Source organism: Aythya fuligula, chromosome 4 (genome assembly GCF_009819795.1).
Source record: "Aythya fuligula isolate bAytFul2 chromosome 4, bAytFul2.pri, whole genome shotgun sequence".
NCBI classification, from domain to species: Eukaryota; Metazoa; Chordata; class Aves; order Anseriformes; family Anatidae; genus Aythya; species Aythya fuligula.
The window spans coordinates 64,063,776-64,083,955 of NC_045562.1; the positions used below are offsets into that span (position 1 = coordinate 64,063,776).

Consider the following 20,180-nt stretch of genomic DNA (forward strand, 5'->3'; position numbering starts at 1 on the left):
CATCCTGACAATGTTGTGTTTGCAAATGTATTTAATTCTATTTCACTGTATCCTTGTTCATTATTCAAATACAAGCATGAATGATACATACTCTAACCTTAATATAAAGCTTTTTGTTTGATCTGATTTGATTTATTATTTTAGCTCCAGAAGTGTTCCAGGCCTTTATGGATGGAGGCCCAGGATACTCATACCCTGTCGACTGGTGGTCGCTAGGAATTACAGCATATGAATTGCTGAGGGGCTGGGTAAGAATGATAGATTTTGTTGTCATTTAGTGCATTGCCTGACAGAAGGCCAAATGTTTACAGTGTCCCTGAACATGCACTTAGTGATAAAACGTGAGTGACCAAGGCTGAGGCTGTGCTCAGGAATGCAGTCCTGAGCTCTTCCCAGCTGAAAACATTTTTGGTAAAGTTTCACCCCACACTCATTTATGTTATAAAGTTTGACTAAATTGGATGCAGGTTTTCAGTGTGTGCTCAGGAAGAGCCAAATGTTTTAATGGCTACTCAAAGTGCCGAGTTGGAAACAATGACATTTTTTTCCAAATAATGGTTTACTTCAGTCTTTACTGTATCTTTGATTGTCTTGGCTAATACCTTAAAAGAGCTAATATAATATCCTAAGATGCTTGGCCCAACTACAGAAAATGCTTATCTGTCAGTACAACCATTAGTTATCTAATCAATTATGTGAATAATCTTAATGAAAAATATTCCTGAGCATGGTCAAATATCACAGAAGATAATGGAAAATTCTTTTCCATTTTGGTTCAAAGGGCTGAATTTGGTTGCTTAAATATTTACTATTCCCTATGGAAAACAGTAATTTAGGTACCTTTTAAGGATAATGACATGTAAAGTAGCTGGTTTTGTTGTTCTTGTTATTGTTGTTTTCTGTTGTTTGTTTTTGTTTTTAACAGTCTTAATTCCTACTTTGGCTACTTTGGAGAAAATATTTCATTGCATTGCAGTATGCTGTCTTTAAGGGAGGATTATTTATTATTATACGGCACTAGCACAGTACTTCTACCCAGTTCTGCTAAGCACTTTATAATGGAAGACAATTCATGCCTCAAAGATCTCACAGTTTCATATGGGATAACAGATAAAGGAAACTAGGAATAAAGAAAAATTATTTCCATCTGTAGAGGGTAAACTAAGTTTCAGAGTATATTTTTCAAAGACCTAGATCTTTACCAAACTTTTTTCTTTTCATAGGAATGGCAAAAGTCACACTTCTGATACAAAGGTCTCTTCCATGCCAAATATCAGTTCCTGCTCTCAAACACTAGGTGTATTTAAAACATATTAAAAACAACAACAACAAAAGTCTTTGGATTATTTCTTTATCATTCTCAAACAAAAAAAACAAACAAACAAACAAAACAATTACTGGGTGTTTACCGGATATTCTTCCCAAGATGGAAAATTTTAAACTGAAGAGCAAAGGTCTGGCAATTATAATCAAAACACATTCTGAACCCCAGCCACAGAGGGAAGTGCTGGATGGACATATAACACATTGAAAGAACATCAATGTTTTTATATCAATCCTTTCACCAGTGAGTGTCTTCAAGAAAAGAGCACAATGTGTGATCATGTAAGGATAGCTGAACTCGCAAGACTAATCACAAAAACTACCCAGTCACTTCAATAAATAAAAAAAACATCTAGAAGGGTATCCATTTGCCAAGATCAGTACAGTTGTCTCTGAACAAGTCTGTCTGGCTAGAGACAAGGCAAAGCTGAGACCGAACCAAAATGTTTTGTTGAAATGAAAACATTGCCATCTGTCCCTGCTCTAGTCAACCAAGCCAGCTGCTTGTTTTCTCCTGAAGAGCAGCCATTGCCCACTGAGCAAGGCAGAGGGTGACGTGGCAGCACATACATTTGTACAGACTAGGAAAAGGTGTATTTTTCCTGAATTATATTTCTAATATTTTTTAGTCTAGTTGAAACCTAAACTGACAGGGCTGATGACAAGGGAAGTAGTGGCAGGTTGTGGAACTGTGCTTAACCTGGGACATATCACTGTCTGCAACAACCACAAGTTCCAAAGCTCCATCTGCAGCAGTAGCACTGTGCAGATGGCTGCAAAGAGACAGCTCGCGCATGCAAGGCTCCAAATTAAAATAGCAGGCCAGCAGCCCTCTCCTCTGCCATGCAGCCCACCCACTTCTGTTATAGCAGCCTTGGGGAAAGATTAGAACATGGAAATGGGCAGAGCCACCTGAAGATATGGCTCTCTCTATTTGGAGTATTGTGTACAGGGAGAGAAGGAAGCAAGGAAGGAAGGAGCAAGCAAGCAAGCAAGCAAAAAGAATGAGGTTCTTTAAATCATTTTCCACCCCTGAGCTGTGAATAACATATTATGTTGCCTGCCTGAGTTCAAGAGGAGCTAAGAAAAGATGAGTTGCTTTTTGTTGATCTGAATTTTTGTTTTTATTTGCCTTTAATATTGTTGATAGAAGAATCATCAGAATAGACTCTGACCGAATGCATTGCAACACATTGCTGGAAATGAGGCTGGAGATTCCAGCTACAGTTGCAGCTGGTACTAAGCTGTCTGTTTTTTATTTTATTTTATTTTATTTTATTTTATTTTATTTTATTTTATTTTATTTTATTTTATTTTATTTTATTTTATTTTATTTTATTTTATATTTTATTTTATTTTATTTTATTTATTTTTTTGTTATTTTTTTGAATAATACATAATAGTATGAGCATTTCATGTCACATGCACATTTCTCTCTTTAGCCAGTTGCTAGAAAAAGAAAAAAAGAAAAGAAAAAAAAAAAAGTAAAGCTGGGCATCAAATTTTGCTATTTTTCCCCCAAGTCTGTGATGCATATCTTAACACTCGTTAGTCTGTTCCCATGTCATAGACAATGACTGTATATACCATGTCCTCAGTGGAGACTAAGTGAAATGAGGATGAAGGAAAAAAGGTAGTAGGTGGGATTCTTGGACTTGGATGTAGTTTCATACATTTATTCAAAGTTAAACATGTACATGAATCTTCTCAAAATAAAAATATTTGCTGGCCTTTTATGAGGAGTTGTTATAATTCATTATCAGATTACATAACTAATCCCTGGAAATGTGCCAATAACCCATAGAAAAAGTCAAGGTGATTCAGTTCTCATTGAAGGCAATGAGTGTCAGCTCTCTGCTGTTGAGGATCTTGGATTTCAAGGTAATTCTGTGTATTGTATGAAATATAATGCATCAATTTTCACATTGCTGCTCTTATGGCATTTGGTTGCAGATTTTATATCAGATATCACACATTTGTTACCTACTGGCTACAACTTAATTCACAAGGAATCCACACTCTATCCTAGTTTTAAAAAGTACATCAACAGAGTAACATCCTAAAAACTTGCTTCGGAAATGCGTGCCTTTAAAAAATACATATGTAATAATTAAGAAGAAAATACGTTTATAGGTAGTACTTTCATTTACAAATGGTACGTTTAATAAACAAATGAAAAAACAAAAACAAAAACAAAACAAAACAAACAAACAAAAAACATGAAAAAATAAATTAAAAAAAAAAAAAAAAAGATAAATTACAAAGCACTGTGAAGTCTAGGGCCTCTCTTTACCTATAATTGAATTTAGGCACTGCATATAGTCCATAGGTCCATGCAGTGAATTAATTAATTTTAGATTTTGAAAAGGGCAGTGAAGAAGGATTTGGAAGGTCTAAATTTTTACTGTAATTCTTACACAGGTTTTTGTATGTCTATACATCATTTCTTAATTTATCTTTCTACTACTTATTAAAATCAGGGTGATAAAGCTTTCTTTAGCCAGCAGTATTGCATTTTGTCACTTTAGATTACAAGACTTCCTAGTGCTACAAGTAAAAAATAGTAAATCCAATTTCATATAAAATGGCACAGGAACAAAATTATTCAGCCACCTAATTTAAAATGGATTCTTCTTAACAAGTGTCCTAGTTTCACCTGGAATAGAGTTAATTTTCTTCCTAGCAGCTGGTATAGTGCTGTGTTTTGTATTTAGTATGAGAATAACGCTGATAACACACTGATGTTTTAGTTGTTGCTGAGTGGTGCTTATGCTAAGTCAAGAGCTTTTCAGCTGCTCATGCTGCCCTGCCAGAGAGGAGACCAGGGGTGGTGGGAGGGAACAGAACCAAGGCAGCTGGCCCAGACTGCCAGGAGGGATATCCTGTATCCCATATCCCATGGCACCATGCTCAGCAATAAAAGTGGGGGGAGTTGAGTGGATGGGGCAGGGACTGGGCATTGGTCAGCAGGTGGTGAGCATTGTGCATCACTTGTTTTGTAAATTCTTTTATCGTCATCATCATCATCATCATATTTTCTCCTTATTTTCTGTCCTATTAAACTGTTTTTATCTCAACCCACAAGTTTTACTTTTTTTTTTTTTCTTTTTAATTTTTATTTTTAAACTATTCTCTCCCTGATCCCAACCTGTGGGGGGGTGTGAGCAAACAGCTGTGTGATGCTTATGCTTAGCTGCCTGCCAGGTTAAATCACAATAGCATAAGAGAAAAATTTGCAGAGGAAATGCATCTATGAGTAATTATGTTCATTATAACCAAAGAAAAGCATGCACACAAAGAAGGATTAGCCTCAGAATTGTTACAAGATGTTTTGGTGTTTCAGTATTTCCAGTATAAACAATACTGAGCTCAGGGAAATGTGAATTATCTTTAGTCTTTTATCCATTCTAGCTGACTTGATATTGCTTTAACTTTATCCCAGAGGCCCTATGAAATTCATTCAGCCACCCCCATTGATGAGATACTCAACATGTTCAAGATAGAAAAAGTTCACTACTCATCTACATGGTGCAAGGGCATGATAGCATTACTGAAAAAGGTAAGAAAGGACCAACATCTTCCATCCTCTTTTCTCTCTTCTCCCAGAAACCCCTCCAACAATGCAGGTCATCTGGCAAGTACACTCATTAGATAGTCAAAATTTCAAGGACAAAAAGGGAGTGTTTTTTCCTAGTCTTTTCTGAAAGATGTTGGTGCTGTATTTTCTTCTGAGAAACTAGATTATTCTTATTCTTAAACTCAGGCTTTTAATGACCTGAAAAAATAGAAAGCTTTTATTTTATTATTATTATTTTAAAACTGATTTGGTAACAAAAACTGATAACAAAACTATGGGAAAGGGTAATTCCCACTCTCTGCCTGAGCCCCATTATCTCCAGCCCCAGCTGTGCATGCAAAAGAGGGAAGGAAGGGCTGTTATGCCCCTTGAATCTCTGATACAGTTTCCAGACATTAAGTTTAGAAATGAAAAGGGTTGAATTTCTCCCTGTCCCATGTTGCTATAGTTGCAACAACAAAAGTCAAGCCATTTTTCTGGAAATGTCACTAAGCTTCTTTCCGAATGCATCATGACACTGCAAGTTGCTTTCTTCCTAAAATCCCAGTTTGTTTTAATTTTTTGGCCATGCTGCAAGGTTCATCTATCTTCTAGGTATTTCGTATCATCCATAATGATGATTTTGAGCAGGAAATGTTTGTGAATATGTGAATAGAGCAACAAAAGATCAATTTCCTTTGCAGCTATGAGCAATATATTTTTGATAAATGGAGCAACAAAGTGGGTAATTTTAAGTGCTGCCAGGATGTTCAGTGTAACTATATCTTCAAATAAATTAAAGACAAATTGCAAATTGGGGTGACGTTGAACTGTGATGTTTCATATCACTTGGGCTCTTTTCTATTTGCAAACAAACTTTTTTGTTACTTTTTGTACACAGTTCAGGCCTGCAATAGCTCTCTGGTGACAATTAAATTAGCTTAATATCAAATGAGTTATTATTTTCACTTTTTTTTAGATTGTGCCTTTTAGGAGTTGTTAGAGGATCCCTTGACCATTTGCTCACTCTAATTTTGTACCATACAATTTACGGGTGTGACACATTTACTATTTTATATGGCATCCAGTCCCTTAGAAACTGCCTTGTTCTCGATCACAGCTCCTCACTAAAGATGCAGAGTGCCGTCTTTCAAGTCTTGCAGATATCCAGAGCTCTCCATATCTAGCTGATGTCAACTGGGATGCTGTTCTAGAGAAATCTGTGACCCCAGGCTTTGTTCCTAACGTAAGTTGATATTCCAGCTGAACTGTGTTTGCAAATTCCAACTTTAATTATCACTCCTGTTTTACTTGTTTACACATGCATTTATTGGTCTTCAGTGATTTACCTCTCACAGAAGCTTTACTTTGGATCCTACTTTCGTTTACTCAGTCACAGCTAAGAAAATTTGGCCCATTTCATTAGACCACAATAAAAACTAATTAACCTTGGTTCATGTTTTGTTCTCTTTCAAATAAAAGATAGTTTCCAGACTTTGCATTTCAGCTGTTAGAGCAACAGATTGTCAGTGTTAACTCTGAGCCAAAGAATACCAAGAAGATTGTTGTTTTTCTGAAATTTAGGTATCTGACATAACATTTACAAGACTTTTTAATATCCTAATATTCTGACCATTTTCACTTAAAAAAAAAAAAAAAAAAAAAAAAAAGAAAAAAAAAGTTTAAAAAGAGTGACCTACTTTTTTTCTGCAAGTTTCCTATGTTAAAGCATTCAGATTCTGTGAGACAATTTTGTGGGATTTTTTTTTTCGTGATTCCATTTTGTTATATTTTCTGAATGTTTTGGTTTTGTCCCTTTGGAAGTTGAATGGATTTGAGGGCCATGAATAAAAAGCAATGACTGTGGAGTTTACATGTTTCTCCACTTTGTTCGGTCATAGAAGCTATATTGCACCATAGTTCTTCTCCAAACAATACATATGTAGCATACTAAGGATTTCCTTTTCTTTTCTTTTGATGCAACTGTGAATAAGGACAAGAAAGGGGGAATAACTGTATCCTATCCTCATTTAGATACATGTTAGAGTTCTTGCTAAATCTGATAGGGACAGGATCCAGCCCTGCAGGAGCTGAGTGAGAGAGGGAATTTCCTAATGGAGCAGAGGTGAGAGAGCCAGATGGGTTGCCAAGGCAATGCTAGAACTGTTTTATGTGTTTCTTGGCACCTACATGTAAACAGAGCCCTTCCTGGAGCAACATCCTGCAGGAGTAGAGCTGTAGGCGAACAAACAGGGCTTCCCTCACAGAGTGTGGGGAAAGACCAGAAACATAACAGGTAACTAGCACAACAAGCAAGGATAGGGATTCACATATCCTATATATTTCTCATACCCAAATATGCAGCATACACGGGGATCGAAGGGAGTCCCAGATTCTGCAAAGCCTATTTATGCATAGGTACATATTTTATGGTTTAAAATCAAGAGAAAAGACTTCAACCTGCTTGAGCAAAATCAGGTACTGACACCTGTCTTTGACAAACCTGTTCTCTGCTCTTGATGCTGTCCCAGCATTATCCTTCCCCCCCAAAACGTTCCCTGTCTTCTTGCTTCAACTCATGCTTGATTTTTGAGGGCCATAACCTCCATTTTCACTTTCTTCTGAGGACTGGACATGGGTGTACAGACAACTAATGTGATGTCTGCCACTCTGCTCGTCCTGCCTGCTGAACAGTGAGTTGTGGTAGCCTGACTGTAGTAATAGGAACTAATAGTGCTACTGCAACTCTTCCCTATACAGCTGGCTCATGCCCAGTCTGCTGAGAGTCTGGGCACAAACAACAGTCTCTATCTGGCCATGGAGGAACATCTCAAACTCCTTAATTCACAGTTCTTATGTGGATGTTTGGTTCTTTCCACTTGGATTTAGACTTATTTGAGGGTACTTTACTCCTGAGAGAGTGTAGCTAAGTTTTCAGACCAGGAGGCTGAAAAAAGTCATTTTAGATACAATTTCAGAAGGAATTGTGGAGCCTATGAGTCTGGTACTACTCTTTTGGCCAAGTCGCTTTTCTCTGTGGCTGTTGTTGACAATGGTGAACATAATGGAGACTGTGAAAAGAGGAAGCTTTCCTGAAATACTTTGAACAGTCTGCCACTAAATATGCATCCAAAGACATATATTCTTGTCATATTGGAATTTGTCTCACTTATATTTTGGAGACATTACAGAAGTAGGTCTTGAGAAAGTTAATTTGCTCAAACAACTTTGTGGCACTAAAGACAATCAGATGGAAAAGGATTCAAAGCCTAAGATTTTTTGATTTACTCATTTTTGTATTCCTCATTTTAGAACTGAAGAAGAATTGCAAGAGGGAAAACTATACCAGTAAAATCTAATAGCCAGAATAGTTCAGAAGTTTGAAGATTAAGGCTTAGTTTGGAAGACTCTGGACCTCGCTTGGTGCTAGGAAAATAATATTCTACGTCTAAAAGCAAATAATAGCAAAACAGTGACTTTTATCTACACAGATTAAACTGCAAGTCCTATTAAAAAGACTACTAGAAACTTCAGGGTCAAGGTTGATATTACAGGACTTGTTCCATGCAATCTAACAGGTATATTAGGAAAATCAGTGACAAGGTAAGAGTCAGTATCTTTTCCAGGATTACACATCTTTATATAGTATGCTTTGCTATTTCAGGAGATCAGGTTTGGACAGGGATTTTCCAAGAACATTTCCCTCTTTTGGCCAAGCAAAGTATTCACTGATTAACTGGGGCCATGCAACAAAATATTTCTTGGTTTCTAGTCTTGAGGTGAGAGGTGAGCTGAAGTCAATATGTGATGTGGTCAGGGTAGAGTTTTATACCTTTTTATTAGATTGGTATTTCAGACAGGAGCTTGCCTGGCAACAGGGCATACGGGGAGCATATAGGAGCATATAGGGCATATAGGAAGGCCCACATAGATTAATTTTTCCCTCTGTAGTCTGATCCATAGACATCATTCTTGTTTAACTACTACATGTGTTTCTTTATAACTTACCTAGTTTCTTTATATTCACCTTGGTGTCATAAATCATTTATAGCTTTTTGTATTGTTAAATATTTGATAAAGGAAGCAAGAAATTATTTAAATGTAATTTGGTTTTATTTTTTAAACTTCAGAAGTAATGTAATTTTAAAGTGTTCAAAAACAAAAACAAAACAAAACAAAACCTTAAAACTGTATGTGCTCACAAAAAGAACTGAGATTGAACAAAAGTAAATAATTATTTATTTATAAATCAATATAAATAAGCTATAAACTTGTACTGATGTAAAAAATGACTTAATCTTACTGGGTAGTATGCAAGAAAAGGAAGCATAGAGCTTAATATTCTAGTTTGATTTTACAGATGTAGCTGGGAATAAAAATGATGGAGCAATCTCTAAATCAAATGTTTCAGTTCAGGACACCACACATTTTATGAATGGTTTCTAATGTGATTTTAATGTTTAAGATTTTTGATCACTAAATAATATCTGCCACATATATGTGACTTGTTTTAGTCCTTCCACCTTGACAGTGAAAATAGAGTGCTTGAACTCCCAGAAGTTCAAGAGGAAAACAGTCTGCTTTTAAGATCCACTTCCTGAAGCAATCCATCACACAGTTCAAGTTGTTTGCAAATTTTTTGAAATGTTCTGAGAGCATGAGGAAAAGAAAGGAGCTCATGTTATTCTGATTGTAGCAGTAACAAAACAATGATCCAGTAGTCTGGATGCCAACTAGTGTATAGGGTTCTGCTGAAGCCTTTCTGTAAATTTTCTGAACCTAACCTAGATTTTATCCCTAAATAAGAGATGTTCATCCCAAATGCTGTGAAAAGACAGCTATACTTTATTAACAAATAGAATAATAATGAAATAATAATTCAAGACCTAAACTATGTTCCTGTAAATTTTTGTGATGAACAGATCTCAAAATCAAGGAAGGAAATGACCATATAGAAGTGGTATTCCCAATCACCCTTCTTAATCAAGGACTCCCTGATACAACAACAAGTCTTAAGATATGGTTAAAGCTTCATAAATTAATGTAAAAATGGAGAGTCCAGAATATTTAGGTAATGTAAGTAATAGGTATGAAAAATAATAATAATGAAGTCAGTTTTTGAGTTTACTCTATGGAGATATAAATGTTTCTAACAGGAAAAACAAAGAAACAAACCAAACAATTAAAAAACTACTAGTTCTTCCTTAGGCATCATATGTAGGATCCAGGTAGCAGAATCTACCTGCAACTCTTCAGAAAATCACATTTTTATAACTCATGTCTCAGGGGTACTTCCGATTCTTCCTGCATCATTATAGTTACCACTGAAGTTCTATGACACTAACTTATATTCTGATGAAGACCTTGCATCAGATTCCTCTCATTGTGATAGCATAATTCTAGTCACTCAGAGGATCTAACTCTTTATTCTTTCTTTATAATATAATTTTTATCTTACTGCCTTTATTTAAACTTCAGCCATGACTCCAGGCCCAAAAAAGATAGTTTTCATTTTACAGTTGTGGATGGTAAGCCAGCTAATTATTAATGCTATTAACACTGGCCAGACAAACTAAAAAAACTACAATAGCTCTTCAAAGTGTAACTTTGAATCCTTTTGTACCAGAAAGGAAGACTGAACTGTGATCCAACGTTTGAACTTGAAGAAATGATTTTAGAGTCCAAGCCTCTCCATAAAAAGAAAAAACGACTTGCCAAAAATAAATCCAAGGATGGAGCTAAGGAAACCTGCCCACTGGTAAGTTGTAGGCTGTGGCTTCAGACAGTGGTATTTAATTTAATTTTCTAATAGGCATAATGATATAACTTTAATTTTACCATCTCTGAAAATAGTCTTGGTCCCCATGTTTGTCTCGTTACATATAGTTGCATAAACCATTTCCAAAGCGAGATGAAAAACAACCATTTATTTCAGCCAAATATTAACAGTATGTTGTAGCTATAATCAATTTAAAGATTCTCACAGATGCTCATTTAAAGTACGAAGAAGCATTGCCAGTTAGAAAATATGCTCCACACACATGGACAGATAGTTAGGAGTATTTATTCACTGCTAGTACCAAAAATGAAAAGCATGCAGTGAAAAGCTTGTTATTTATAAATGTTTTAAAGCTGTCTCTCATGGACTTGAATAATGTGTTTCACATAGAAAGACCTGTTGTATAAACAGCCTAAACTTCTGAGGAGATTACAAAATAACCATTTTTCCAAACTTTAAATATCAATTCAGTGATTTTTTTTAATGACTTCTGTTGCTACTCCTGATAATTTTGAATGCTCACACGAACTGTTCTTCGAAGAGCTATCAGACTTAAAAATCCTCAGGAATTCTTTGTGGGGAACATCTCCCAAAAGAAAGAAAGATTGATTGTGCTATCATGGCCCACTCTTGAACAGTCTTCAAAATGCCTTTTGGTAGTATTCATTCATAAGATGTTTTGTTCAGTATCATTTCTGTTGTTGTGATTTTGTCTATGATTTTCTGTCACTTTTAATCAACCTATTCATGCTGTCTTTTAAAGAACGTACACCTGCAGCAGTGCTTGGAAACCGTTAGGAAAGAATTCATCATATTCAACAGAGAGAAGTAAGTGCATTTCTAAACACCTGTTTAGCATTCAGTACTGAAATTAATTTGAGAGTGATTTTTTTTCTTCCAGTGTAAAGAAAAGTGATTAATGATCACAGCACCAACAACTAGAAGGCTGGGTTTCCACTGACTTCTTCCTCTTAGTTTCTGGTGTGACACTTTTGTAGTTCCATCTCTGAAAGCAAGCAGAAGTGCTTATGGTGAAAGCATGTTATAGAGAGAAGGTAAATGTCACCAATGCTTCTCCAGAGAAGTCATTAACAAATAAGAAAAGGGAATGATATACAAGGCTGCTTTTTCACAATTCAGACAACACCAAAGGTGTCATGATACCTCATGAAATTTTAATGATATGAACTCCAGTGTTCTGATTTGGAAACCCTATTCATATTTCACCACCATGAAACAAGTTATTTCATCATAGGCTTTTTCAACAGGACTAAATATTAAAACTACATCAGACAGAGAGAAAATGCTTCATATTTTAGGCATCAGCCAGAATCAGTAGAGACATGTCTGAATCCCAGGGATGTCAATAATCTTCCTAGTCCTATTAATACACCACATTTCAGATTGTTTACTGTATTAGAGCCACTCTGGACCTGTTTTTATTATGGATATAGCTTGTAACAGGAGAGTTGTTTGTGTCTTTGATCATTTTTCTCCATTTCATCCTAGTATGTTCTGTGGTTTCATTTGACCTAATTATATCTGCAAGCTTTTCTAATGGAGTTGTGAAATGTTAGAAATTAATGTAAAAGTTCTAAATATCTTACTTAATGTTTATAATGCAAGTAATTACTGTTTTATGTAATTAAAACTGGGAAAGGCATTGTCAGCTTTGCACAGTTGACACTATGTCATAAAAGAAATTAGCACCCTGTTTTTCTCTTGCAAAGGACTCTAAGAGGCTGATAAGAGATAAGTTTAAATGAAGTACCAGTAAAATGAAAGAGAAGGCTAAAACACACGCACTTCATTCAGAATTTGTTTCAGGCATTGCTAGATTGACAAGGTAAAGGAAAAATATCTTGTATAGACCCGCAACAGATCCTGTGTTGTCTTATGCCAGATCCCTATCATCTATTTAAATTGTCTTAGAGCTGAAGAAGGACACAGAAAAATGTCTGTAATATCTTTCAAAGACAAAAAGAAAAAAGTTAAAGAAAAACAAATTTGGGGAGAAGCAGAGGTAAAATTTTTGAAGCACAAAGTAAATTCAAGTTAATAGGAGCAAAACAAGAGCAACAGATACACATATCATAGTGGAGAGAAGAGGCTATACAGTGTATGCCAGTACAAACTCACCCTTAGAGCTTTCCTTAGAGCTTCCTGTGAGTACAGGCTTAGGACTGGGTGTACAGGTTGAGGATGCATTTACGTGGATTTCCAAAGACATGAGCTGTTCCTATTAAAACCATATCTAGTAAGTGATTATGTCATTAGCATAGAAGTCTCAGATTAGTTTTAAATTAGTCTGAGATTAACACAGCTGGATGTTTTGATATTTGTCCCTGTTCCTCCACACAGAGCAGAATTGGTTATATAATCTAGCTGTTCGAAAATATCTGCATATTTACTTAGATATTCATTACAGTCATCTTAAAAAGTCACATTTCATTGTGATTTAAGCCTTCCACTCAGTTTACTTCAGTGGCACAGAACAGCACATAAATAGTAAGAAATCATAGATGGAAAAAATTAGCTCATCTTTCAATGTAAAAGAAACTCCAAACTAGAAGTAGGCTAGGAAATAAATAAATAAATAAATAATCAGGTGTTTCTAATTGAGCAACATAGAGTCATGTGGTAATGTCATATTGATAGAGTGCAGTATTAACCATTGCAGTTCTACATCTTGCAGTGCAGTACTTGCTAAACGTCTCCTGTGAAAAGCAGACTCTGTTTTTATCGAACATTTTGTTGATAATCCCAAGCTGTGTCTCTTTTTAACTTTGTATCTTTCATCCCGCAACAGATATTACAAATCTTGGAATAAGCCATATTAATTTCCTTTCAAAGAAGTACAGGAGGAAAAGTTGAACTTTTTGGTTAAAGAAAAGTCTCACTATGCTGAAAATAATTCAGAAAAAAAATCAAAAGAGACCACACGAAATAACTTAACAATGCAAATTAATACTGGCAAATAGAGAATGTGCATTTTCATTTTCCTATTGCTTTCTGAAGTTAGGTAATTTGTAATGAGTATTTTTGGGAATGTTTTAAGCAAAATGAGAGAATGCGGAAGGAAGAGTCTATTTCAGTAAGCCATACAGTCAAATGAGTACACAGTTAAAAGAACTAATGTTTTTCCAGATAGCAGCATTCAGTAATATACCTTCTCAGTAAGACATGAATTGTCCTTGACCTTAATTTATTTGGGTGGACTGTGGTTTAACTATGTAGCTGATATCTTTGCTTTTACTACTTAATGAGAGAGGATGAAAGGATTTGAAGAATTGCAAAGTAAGATGTTGTATACAGACAGAAAGCACAAACATACACTAGAGAATGATAGGATAGGTGTGTTTTCTTAAAATAAGAACTCAGAAAGAAAGAATTGGAGTCACAATGTTAGCTGTTTTCTTTATATATTGTATTTAACTGTACATGGCTTCCTGAGTAAAGTGTAGTCAGTATTTGTCATCAGTGGGTAACAAAAGTTAGATTTGTGTGCCTTTACCTACAAACTTCTGATGACACAGAAATCTGATGGGAATGCAGCCTTCATTTCCGTGAAATGGATCCTGAACACTCCAGTCTTTTTGTGATTGAGTCAACAATCATTCCTATGATACTCCATTTCTTCTAATGAAAAAGCTTATGAAAACTGAATCTGAGCCATGTTCAGCCTCCAAACCCAATGTCTGTCCTTTACTTTTGGGACACTTATTTACAGCTCCAAATAATGTAATAGCAGATGAGGAGCAGTTTCAGGGGTGTGCAATGTACATAGTTTGCAAATGTTTTCTATTTCATGTAAAAAGCTTTTCTGAAGAGGTAGTTTTATACCTTCATCTGCATTTATGCAGGAAAACATGAAGCATACATAATATAATCTCTTACACTGTAAATCAGTTTTATCCTGATTTTATTTTTCCCAGTGCTTCAGATAACTGAGTGGCTGAAGTACCTCTAGATGGAAGTCTTTACTCTTATTAACATCAATATGTCACTAAATGGGAGATACAAACTAAGATATAACAAAAGTGTATGTCATCTGTACACACTGGTGTTATTGTGTAGTACCTTTAAGACAGAGTTACACAACGTCCCAGTGCAAAGTAAAATAATAATATAAAAAACAGCCTTTTGCAATACAAGTTTGAAAGTGGTGGAGCCAATGTTTTCTATTCTTCTGCAAGAGTGTCAGTAAAACCTATTGCTTAACTTTGAATGTGTAAACTAAATAAATTGTGATCTAAAATGGTCTGTGCACTGGCTCCTAGTTGGAGAATATTATCTGATGTTGATTTCATGGACCTGGTTGGCTCTTTCTGATGACACATGGAATTTATCTGTTTTTAAATATATTTCTACAGATAAATGTTTTATTGTATCTGGAAATGACACACCGAATGTTCTGCACTATCTGAACATGTATTCCCATAATATTGCCAGCAATTTTTTGAGAAGTTGATCTTCTTTAGAATCTGTAGGCTATATTTTATTCAGGGTTAAAAAAAATAATAATAAAATAAAATAAAATTGCACAGATAAAGCCACAATGTTTGTTCATAGCTTTATTAAAAAGCTGAGCAGAGATTATATTTCTATTTTAGTGTTGTTAGCACTAAACAAATCTTCATGTACAACTACATTTGTTTATGAACATCCAAAACCTGAAATAGCCAAAAATGAAGAAATAGAGACAATATTTGCTTGTAGTAGAATCAAATTTCTTACCCTGTATGGTTCCTGAGCCTCTTCCTCTCCCTGAAAGATGTCTTTAAGATTAAAGAGGTGAACAAACAAAGAACAGCAGAGAAAACACAGGAAATTTCTGCACCTCAGACGGAATAATCCTTCAGCTGAATGCTTCACAAACTTGTCATCAAAATTATCAGCCTACTAATGAAAGCAAAATCATATAGCCACATTCTACTGAACAGAACAAGCATTTCATATATAAAATGGATGTGAAAATGGATTCAAATTCTGCAGAGCCACTTTAATAAAAGGGATGGAGCGATGAGCAAACTATCCATATTTTTATCAGTCTTAGTGGAAACTTCCAAAAACTTTCTAATGATTTTAAAGTTGGAGGTTTTTCACTTAATACTAATATCCTGTAATAACACTGCTATGATATTCATCTTTCTAATTTCCATTGATTTGAGCAGTCTTGCTCAAATCTTGCTCTTTCTTAAACCCCTGGGACACCTTATTTTTCTTAATATAAATTCAAAGCAAACACACTAAAAATTATACCAGAAACTGAAGCAGCCAGATGGCTGCTTCACAATTTCTCCTCTTTTCCAGCCACAGTACGTGCTGTTTGGCCATACCTATTTTTTTCCTAAAAGACGCTGAACAACTCTAGGTGAACAGACAGAAATCTACTTCCAGAATAAACAGCAAAAGGTGACGGGCCAAATTTTAAGCATATTATGATGTTTAAAATCACATTGCATGATTTTGTCCATATCACATGCAAAAAACTGACATAATATTCTCTGCATTTTCTTATAAGATCAAAATTATTCTATCTTTTCCTGTAGTTCTTTTTCTTTCCTTTCAATTGTCTTGTCAGATTCAAAACCAGAGTTCTGGAGAACTCTCTCTCATTTTAGTTTGATCGGAACAGAATATTCATAATGATTTGCAGTAAACCTCTCTCAGTGTGCTTTTCTTAACAGATATTTTATGTCATTTAGTATCTCTGAAGATATTTATATTTTCTCAGTCCCCATAATATATGAATGCTTTTTGGCTGGGGCTACAGCACAACTTCTCTTCTCCTGCCACTTCTCCTGACCTTGATTCAACCTAAATCCATCTCTATCTGAGCATTTCAAGTGGTTCTGCTACTCTTCACTGATGTCTTTCTTGTCGCTTTTGTAATGGATATGTCTGCTTTTGGAGATTGCTCCTGCCATCTCACCTAATTAGAAAGATGCCTTACTAAACATGATTAAATTTAACTTGTTTTTCAGTGCTAATAACCTCTGCATGATCACACAGACCTTTTCACTTCTGCCTTTGATTCCCACTCATTTTTACTGGCTTAGAATTACCAATCCAAATGTGCCTCCTTTCTTGGCAAGTCAACCTGCCTAGATTTAAGCATTAGCAAGACCAAGCTGATTATTTTTCTGTAAGTGTACATTCAAATTCACTGTTTTGAGTAAACAGGAGTCATGCAAAAGCCATTGTTTCAATACTGTCTTCCTTTTGCAGCTTCATGCAAGGAAAATAGAAAAGTTAATGAATATCTGGAACCTTATTTTCAAAGCCTCCCAGGAAAATGGCCTAAGTTTTCCCAAGAAAGTTGGCACATCTTTGTGGTAGATACACTTTATCAAGTGAACATCTAGGGAAGGTTGCATATATCAGAGCATTCTCACCATCACAGCAGTAGAGAGGATTAAAAGTTCAGGATAATCAATACAGATCCTCAGCACTGTTGGTCAGCAAATCTTAGAGTATAACTTAGCTTCAGTTATGCAGGGGAGAGATTTTGAAAAATGTGTGGATAGCCCAATGTCTAGTGGACATATGAGAGCTGTTAATTTGTTCAAAATTGCAAAGAAAGCTGTAAAGAAATGAACATCATGATGCTATCAAGTGAACATCAAAATGCTATTGTGTACATGTATATGTTCAAATATATATCTATATATCTGCACAATTTTCACTTCCTTATTTCAAAAAAGATATTGTAGACAGAATGATTAAAAAAAAAAAAAAAAAAAAAAAACAGGATTAAAAAATTGTGTCAGGGCTTACACTGCAGAATTTCATAGACTCAAAGTAGTTTAAACTTGGAGAAGAGAAGATACAACTGAAAACTAGTTTAGGAAACTAGCTAAATAATAATACGTTATGAAAGTAATTGATGAGACGGATAAGAAATTAATATTTACTTTTTCTATTAACTCAATGGCAAAAAATTGTCAGGCTGCAGGTTTAAAAGAATACAAATCATGTATTATAGTGTAGTGCAGCATATCACCAAGGGGTGCTTTTGATACTAGAAGTATGAAAAGATTCAAAGAAATAGAGAAATTCGTGGTGAAAAATCCGTCAAGGTCCATGACGCACGCATGCACGCACACACACACACACACCAGTGTGGTCATTGGCTTGGAATGTCTGGGAATTTCAGCAGAGAGGAGGATATGCCACAGCAGACATTTGTCTCCATTTGACTTGTTCTTTGACATTGTCCACTGTGAGATGAGAAGGGGGCCAGTCTGAGACAGGAATCTATGTTAGATGGGATGGATGAATATGTGTTTTATGTTATCTCACTGCTTATAATGTCTCCATCTTCATATAGAGTCTTCATTTTAGCACAAGTTTTACAGTGAAATGTACATACATATATAAATGGATGTATATATGCATGTGTATATATATAGATATTCTTTTCAGAAATAAGGAAAGTAAAGAAAAATTATGACAGTAAGAGATTTAGGTAAGATTCAGTTTGTCTCCTGCTGTGTTTTAGGGAATGTCTGGTGCACACTACCTTGGAAGAACTCAAGGTTGTGAAACCCAGCCGGAGATCATTTTCCTGTGTCCCATCTGGGGCATAATACATAGTGTTGTGGTGGGTATAACTCAAAGACTAACTCAGACAGCTGTGTTCGACACAGTGGCTTCTGTCGATCCCCCTGTTAGGCAACAACTTTCCATGCATTGTGCAAGGAGGTTTGGTGATTACTGAAGGCTGATATGCTGTGTGATCACAAGCGAGCTACCTGCTAAGTCTCCTTTTGGTGAGGGTGTCTCTCCTTCAGGGAATAAAAAGCTGCACAAGGCCTAGACTTCTTATGATTCTAAGTTTTGGACTTCGGCAGAGGAAACGAAGTATAGATAGGGAGACATGAGACAGCAGGGAGGTCAGTGCAGGCTGGGTTTGTTCCCTGGAAACTCACAGAATGATACCAGGAAACTTGTTGTTGCAAGAGAAGAAGTGAATGACTGAACCAGCAACCTCCCAGGCATTTATTCCAGTCCGAAAGTATTTATTGTCAAGTCCCAGTAATCAGGCAGAGCTAGACTAGCTTTCCACATATCTTAATTCTTAAATTATTGAGTGTATGGCTCTTATGGAGCTGCAGTTTTAATTAGAGCTGTAAATTAAAGAAATCGGAGCTTCCATGCAAAAAAAAAAAAAATAAAATAAAAGATGTCATAGCTATGACACTCCTCACTTATCTCTGAACCAGGGTCCTCTCCTCAGCAGTAGTGGACAGGGATAAAAGGGAAAGAGAAGTAATGAGAAGGGATTGAATGACAACATAACAGTGATGGCTGGCTGTCCATTTGTCCAATCCACTGGTGTGATTTGCAGTCTGTTAACAGGCATCTTTGTTAACAGGCATCTTCTTTGTTAACAGGAGGCTCAGGGGTGACCTTATTGCTCTCTACAGGTACCTTAAAGGAGGCTGTAGCGAGGTGGGGGTTGGTCTGTTCTCCCACATGCCTGGTGACAGGACGAGGGGGAATGGGCTAAAGTTGCACCAGGGGAGTTTAGGTTGGATGTTAGGAAGAACTTCTTTACCAAAAAGGTTGTTAGACATTGGAACGGGCTGCCCAGGGAAGTGGTGGAGTCACCATCCCTGCAGGTCTTTAAAAGACGTTTAGATGTAGAGCTTAGGGATATGGTTTAGTGGAGGACTGTTAGTGTTAAGTCAGAGGTTGGACTCGATGATCTTGAGGTCTCTTCCAACCTAGAAATTCTGTCATTCTGTGATTCTGTGATTCTGTGATTCACTCCAACTCCTCTGTAACATGTTCAGTGCCGTGGTGGAGATGGTTGTTGTTGTAAAGTAGATCTCCCTCTAGATGCAGCAAGAAATTGTCCTTCTCCCCATACATTGCATTTTGATGTTACCAAAAGGATCACTCTACCTAGAAGATTCCACCAAAAGAATAAAATAAGAGAATATGTCAAAGCAACTCCTGTGAACTTCCTAACTGCTGATAGTTTAACAACGGGGTTACCCTGTGTATTTGAGGAAATACACCTGAGGCAAGCTAGGAAGCATGTGTCCTTTTTGAGAATGTGTTTTTCCTCACACAGCTGAGAGATGTCCTTATTCATGGGCAAGTATTTGCAGTTTATAAACTGGATTCTAACAAATTGGGGAAAATAAAAATAAATAAATAAATAAAAATAAGAAATAAAAAAAATCTTGTGTTCCCACAAAGTCTAATAAACAATACATTACTGGGAAAATTCAGAGCTGCTTTCCTGTTGCTTGTGCATATGGATCTGTAGATACCGCTAAACTAAAATATTTTACATTTTGCAATGTGAATTTGAAATGAACAAGACATGCATCTGGTCTTGGACAGCCAATAGCACATTTCTAAGAGACACCTATGCTTCTAGTCTGAGCAAGGTTTTAATGTTAGTGATAATCAGTTGTTTTACTTTCATTTTCTTAAATGCCTGCATCTCATTTGTTGTTTTTATTTATTTACTTCATCTCTTCTCTCTTATTTTGCTTTTCAATT

The 20,180-nt window shown here is 35.8% G+C and overlaps 1 protein-coding gene across 2 annotated transcripts in view; it reads left to right on the forward strand.

Annotated features, from left to right (window-relative positions):
* The window catches only part of STK32B (serine/threonine kinase 32B), a 178,855-nt gene that overhangs the window by 147,774 nt on the left and 10,901 nt on the right, over nucleotides 1-20,180 (forward strand). For both annotated transcript variants that reach the window (XM_032186412.1, XM_032186411.1), the window contains exons 7-11: nucleotides 145-248; nucleotides 4,766-4,882; nucleotides 6,000-6,125; nucleotides 10,506-10,637; nucleotides 11,422-11,486. In XM_032186412.1, the coding sequence (XP_032042303.1) occupies nucleotides 145-248; nucleotides 4,766-4,882; nucleotides 6,000-6,125; nucleotides 10,506-10,637; nucleotides 11,422-11,486 (544 nt within the window). The remainder of the gene's footprint in view (nucleotides 1-144; nucleotides 249-4,765; nucleotides 4,883-5,999; nucleotides 6,126-10,505; nucleotides 10,638-11,421; nucleotides 11,487-20,180) is intronic.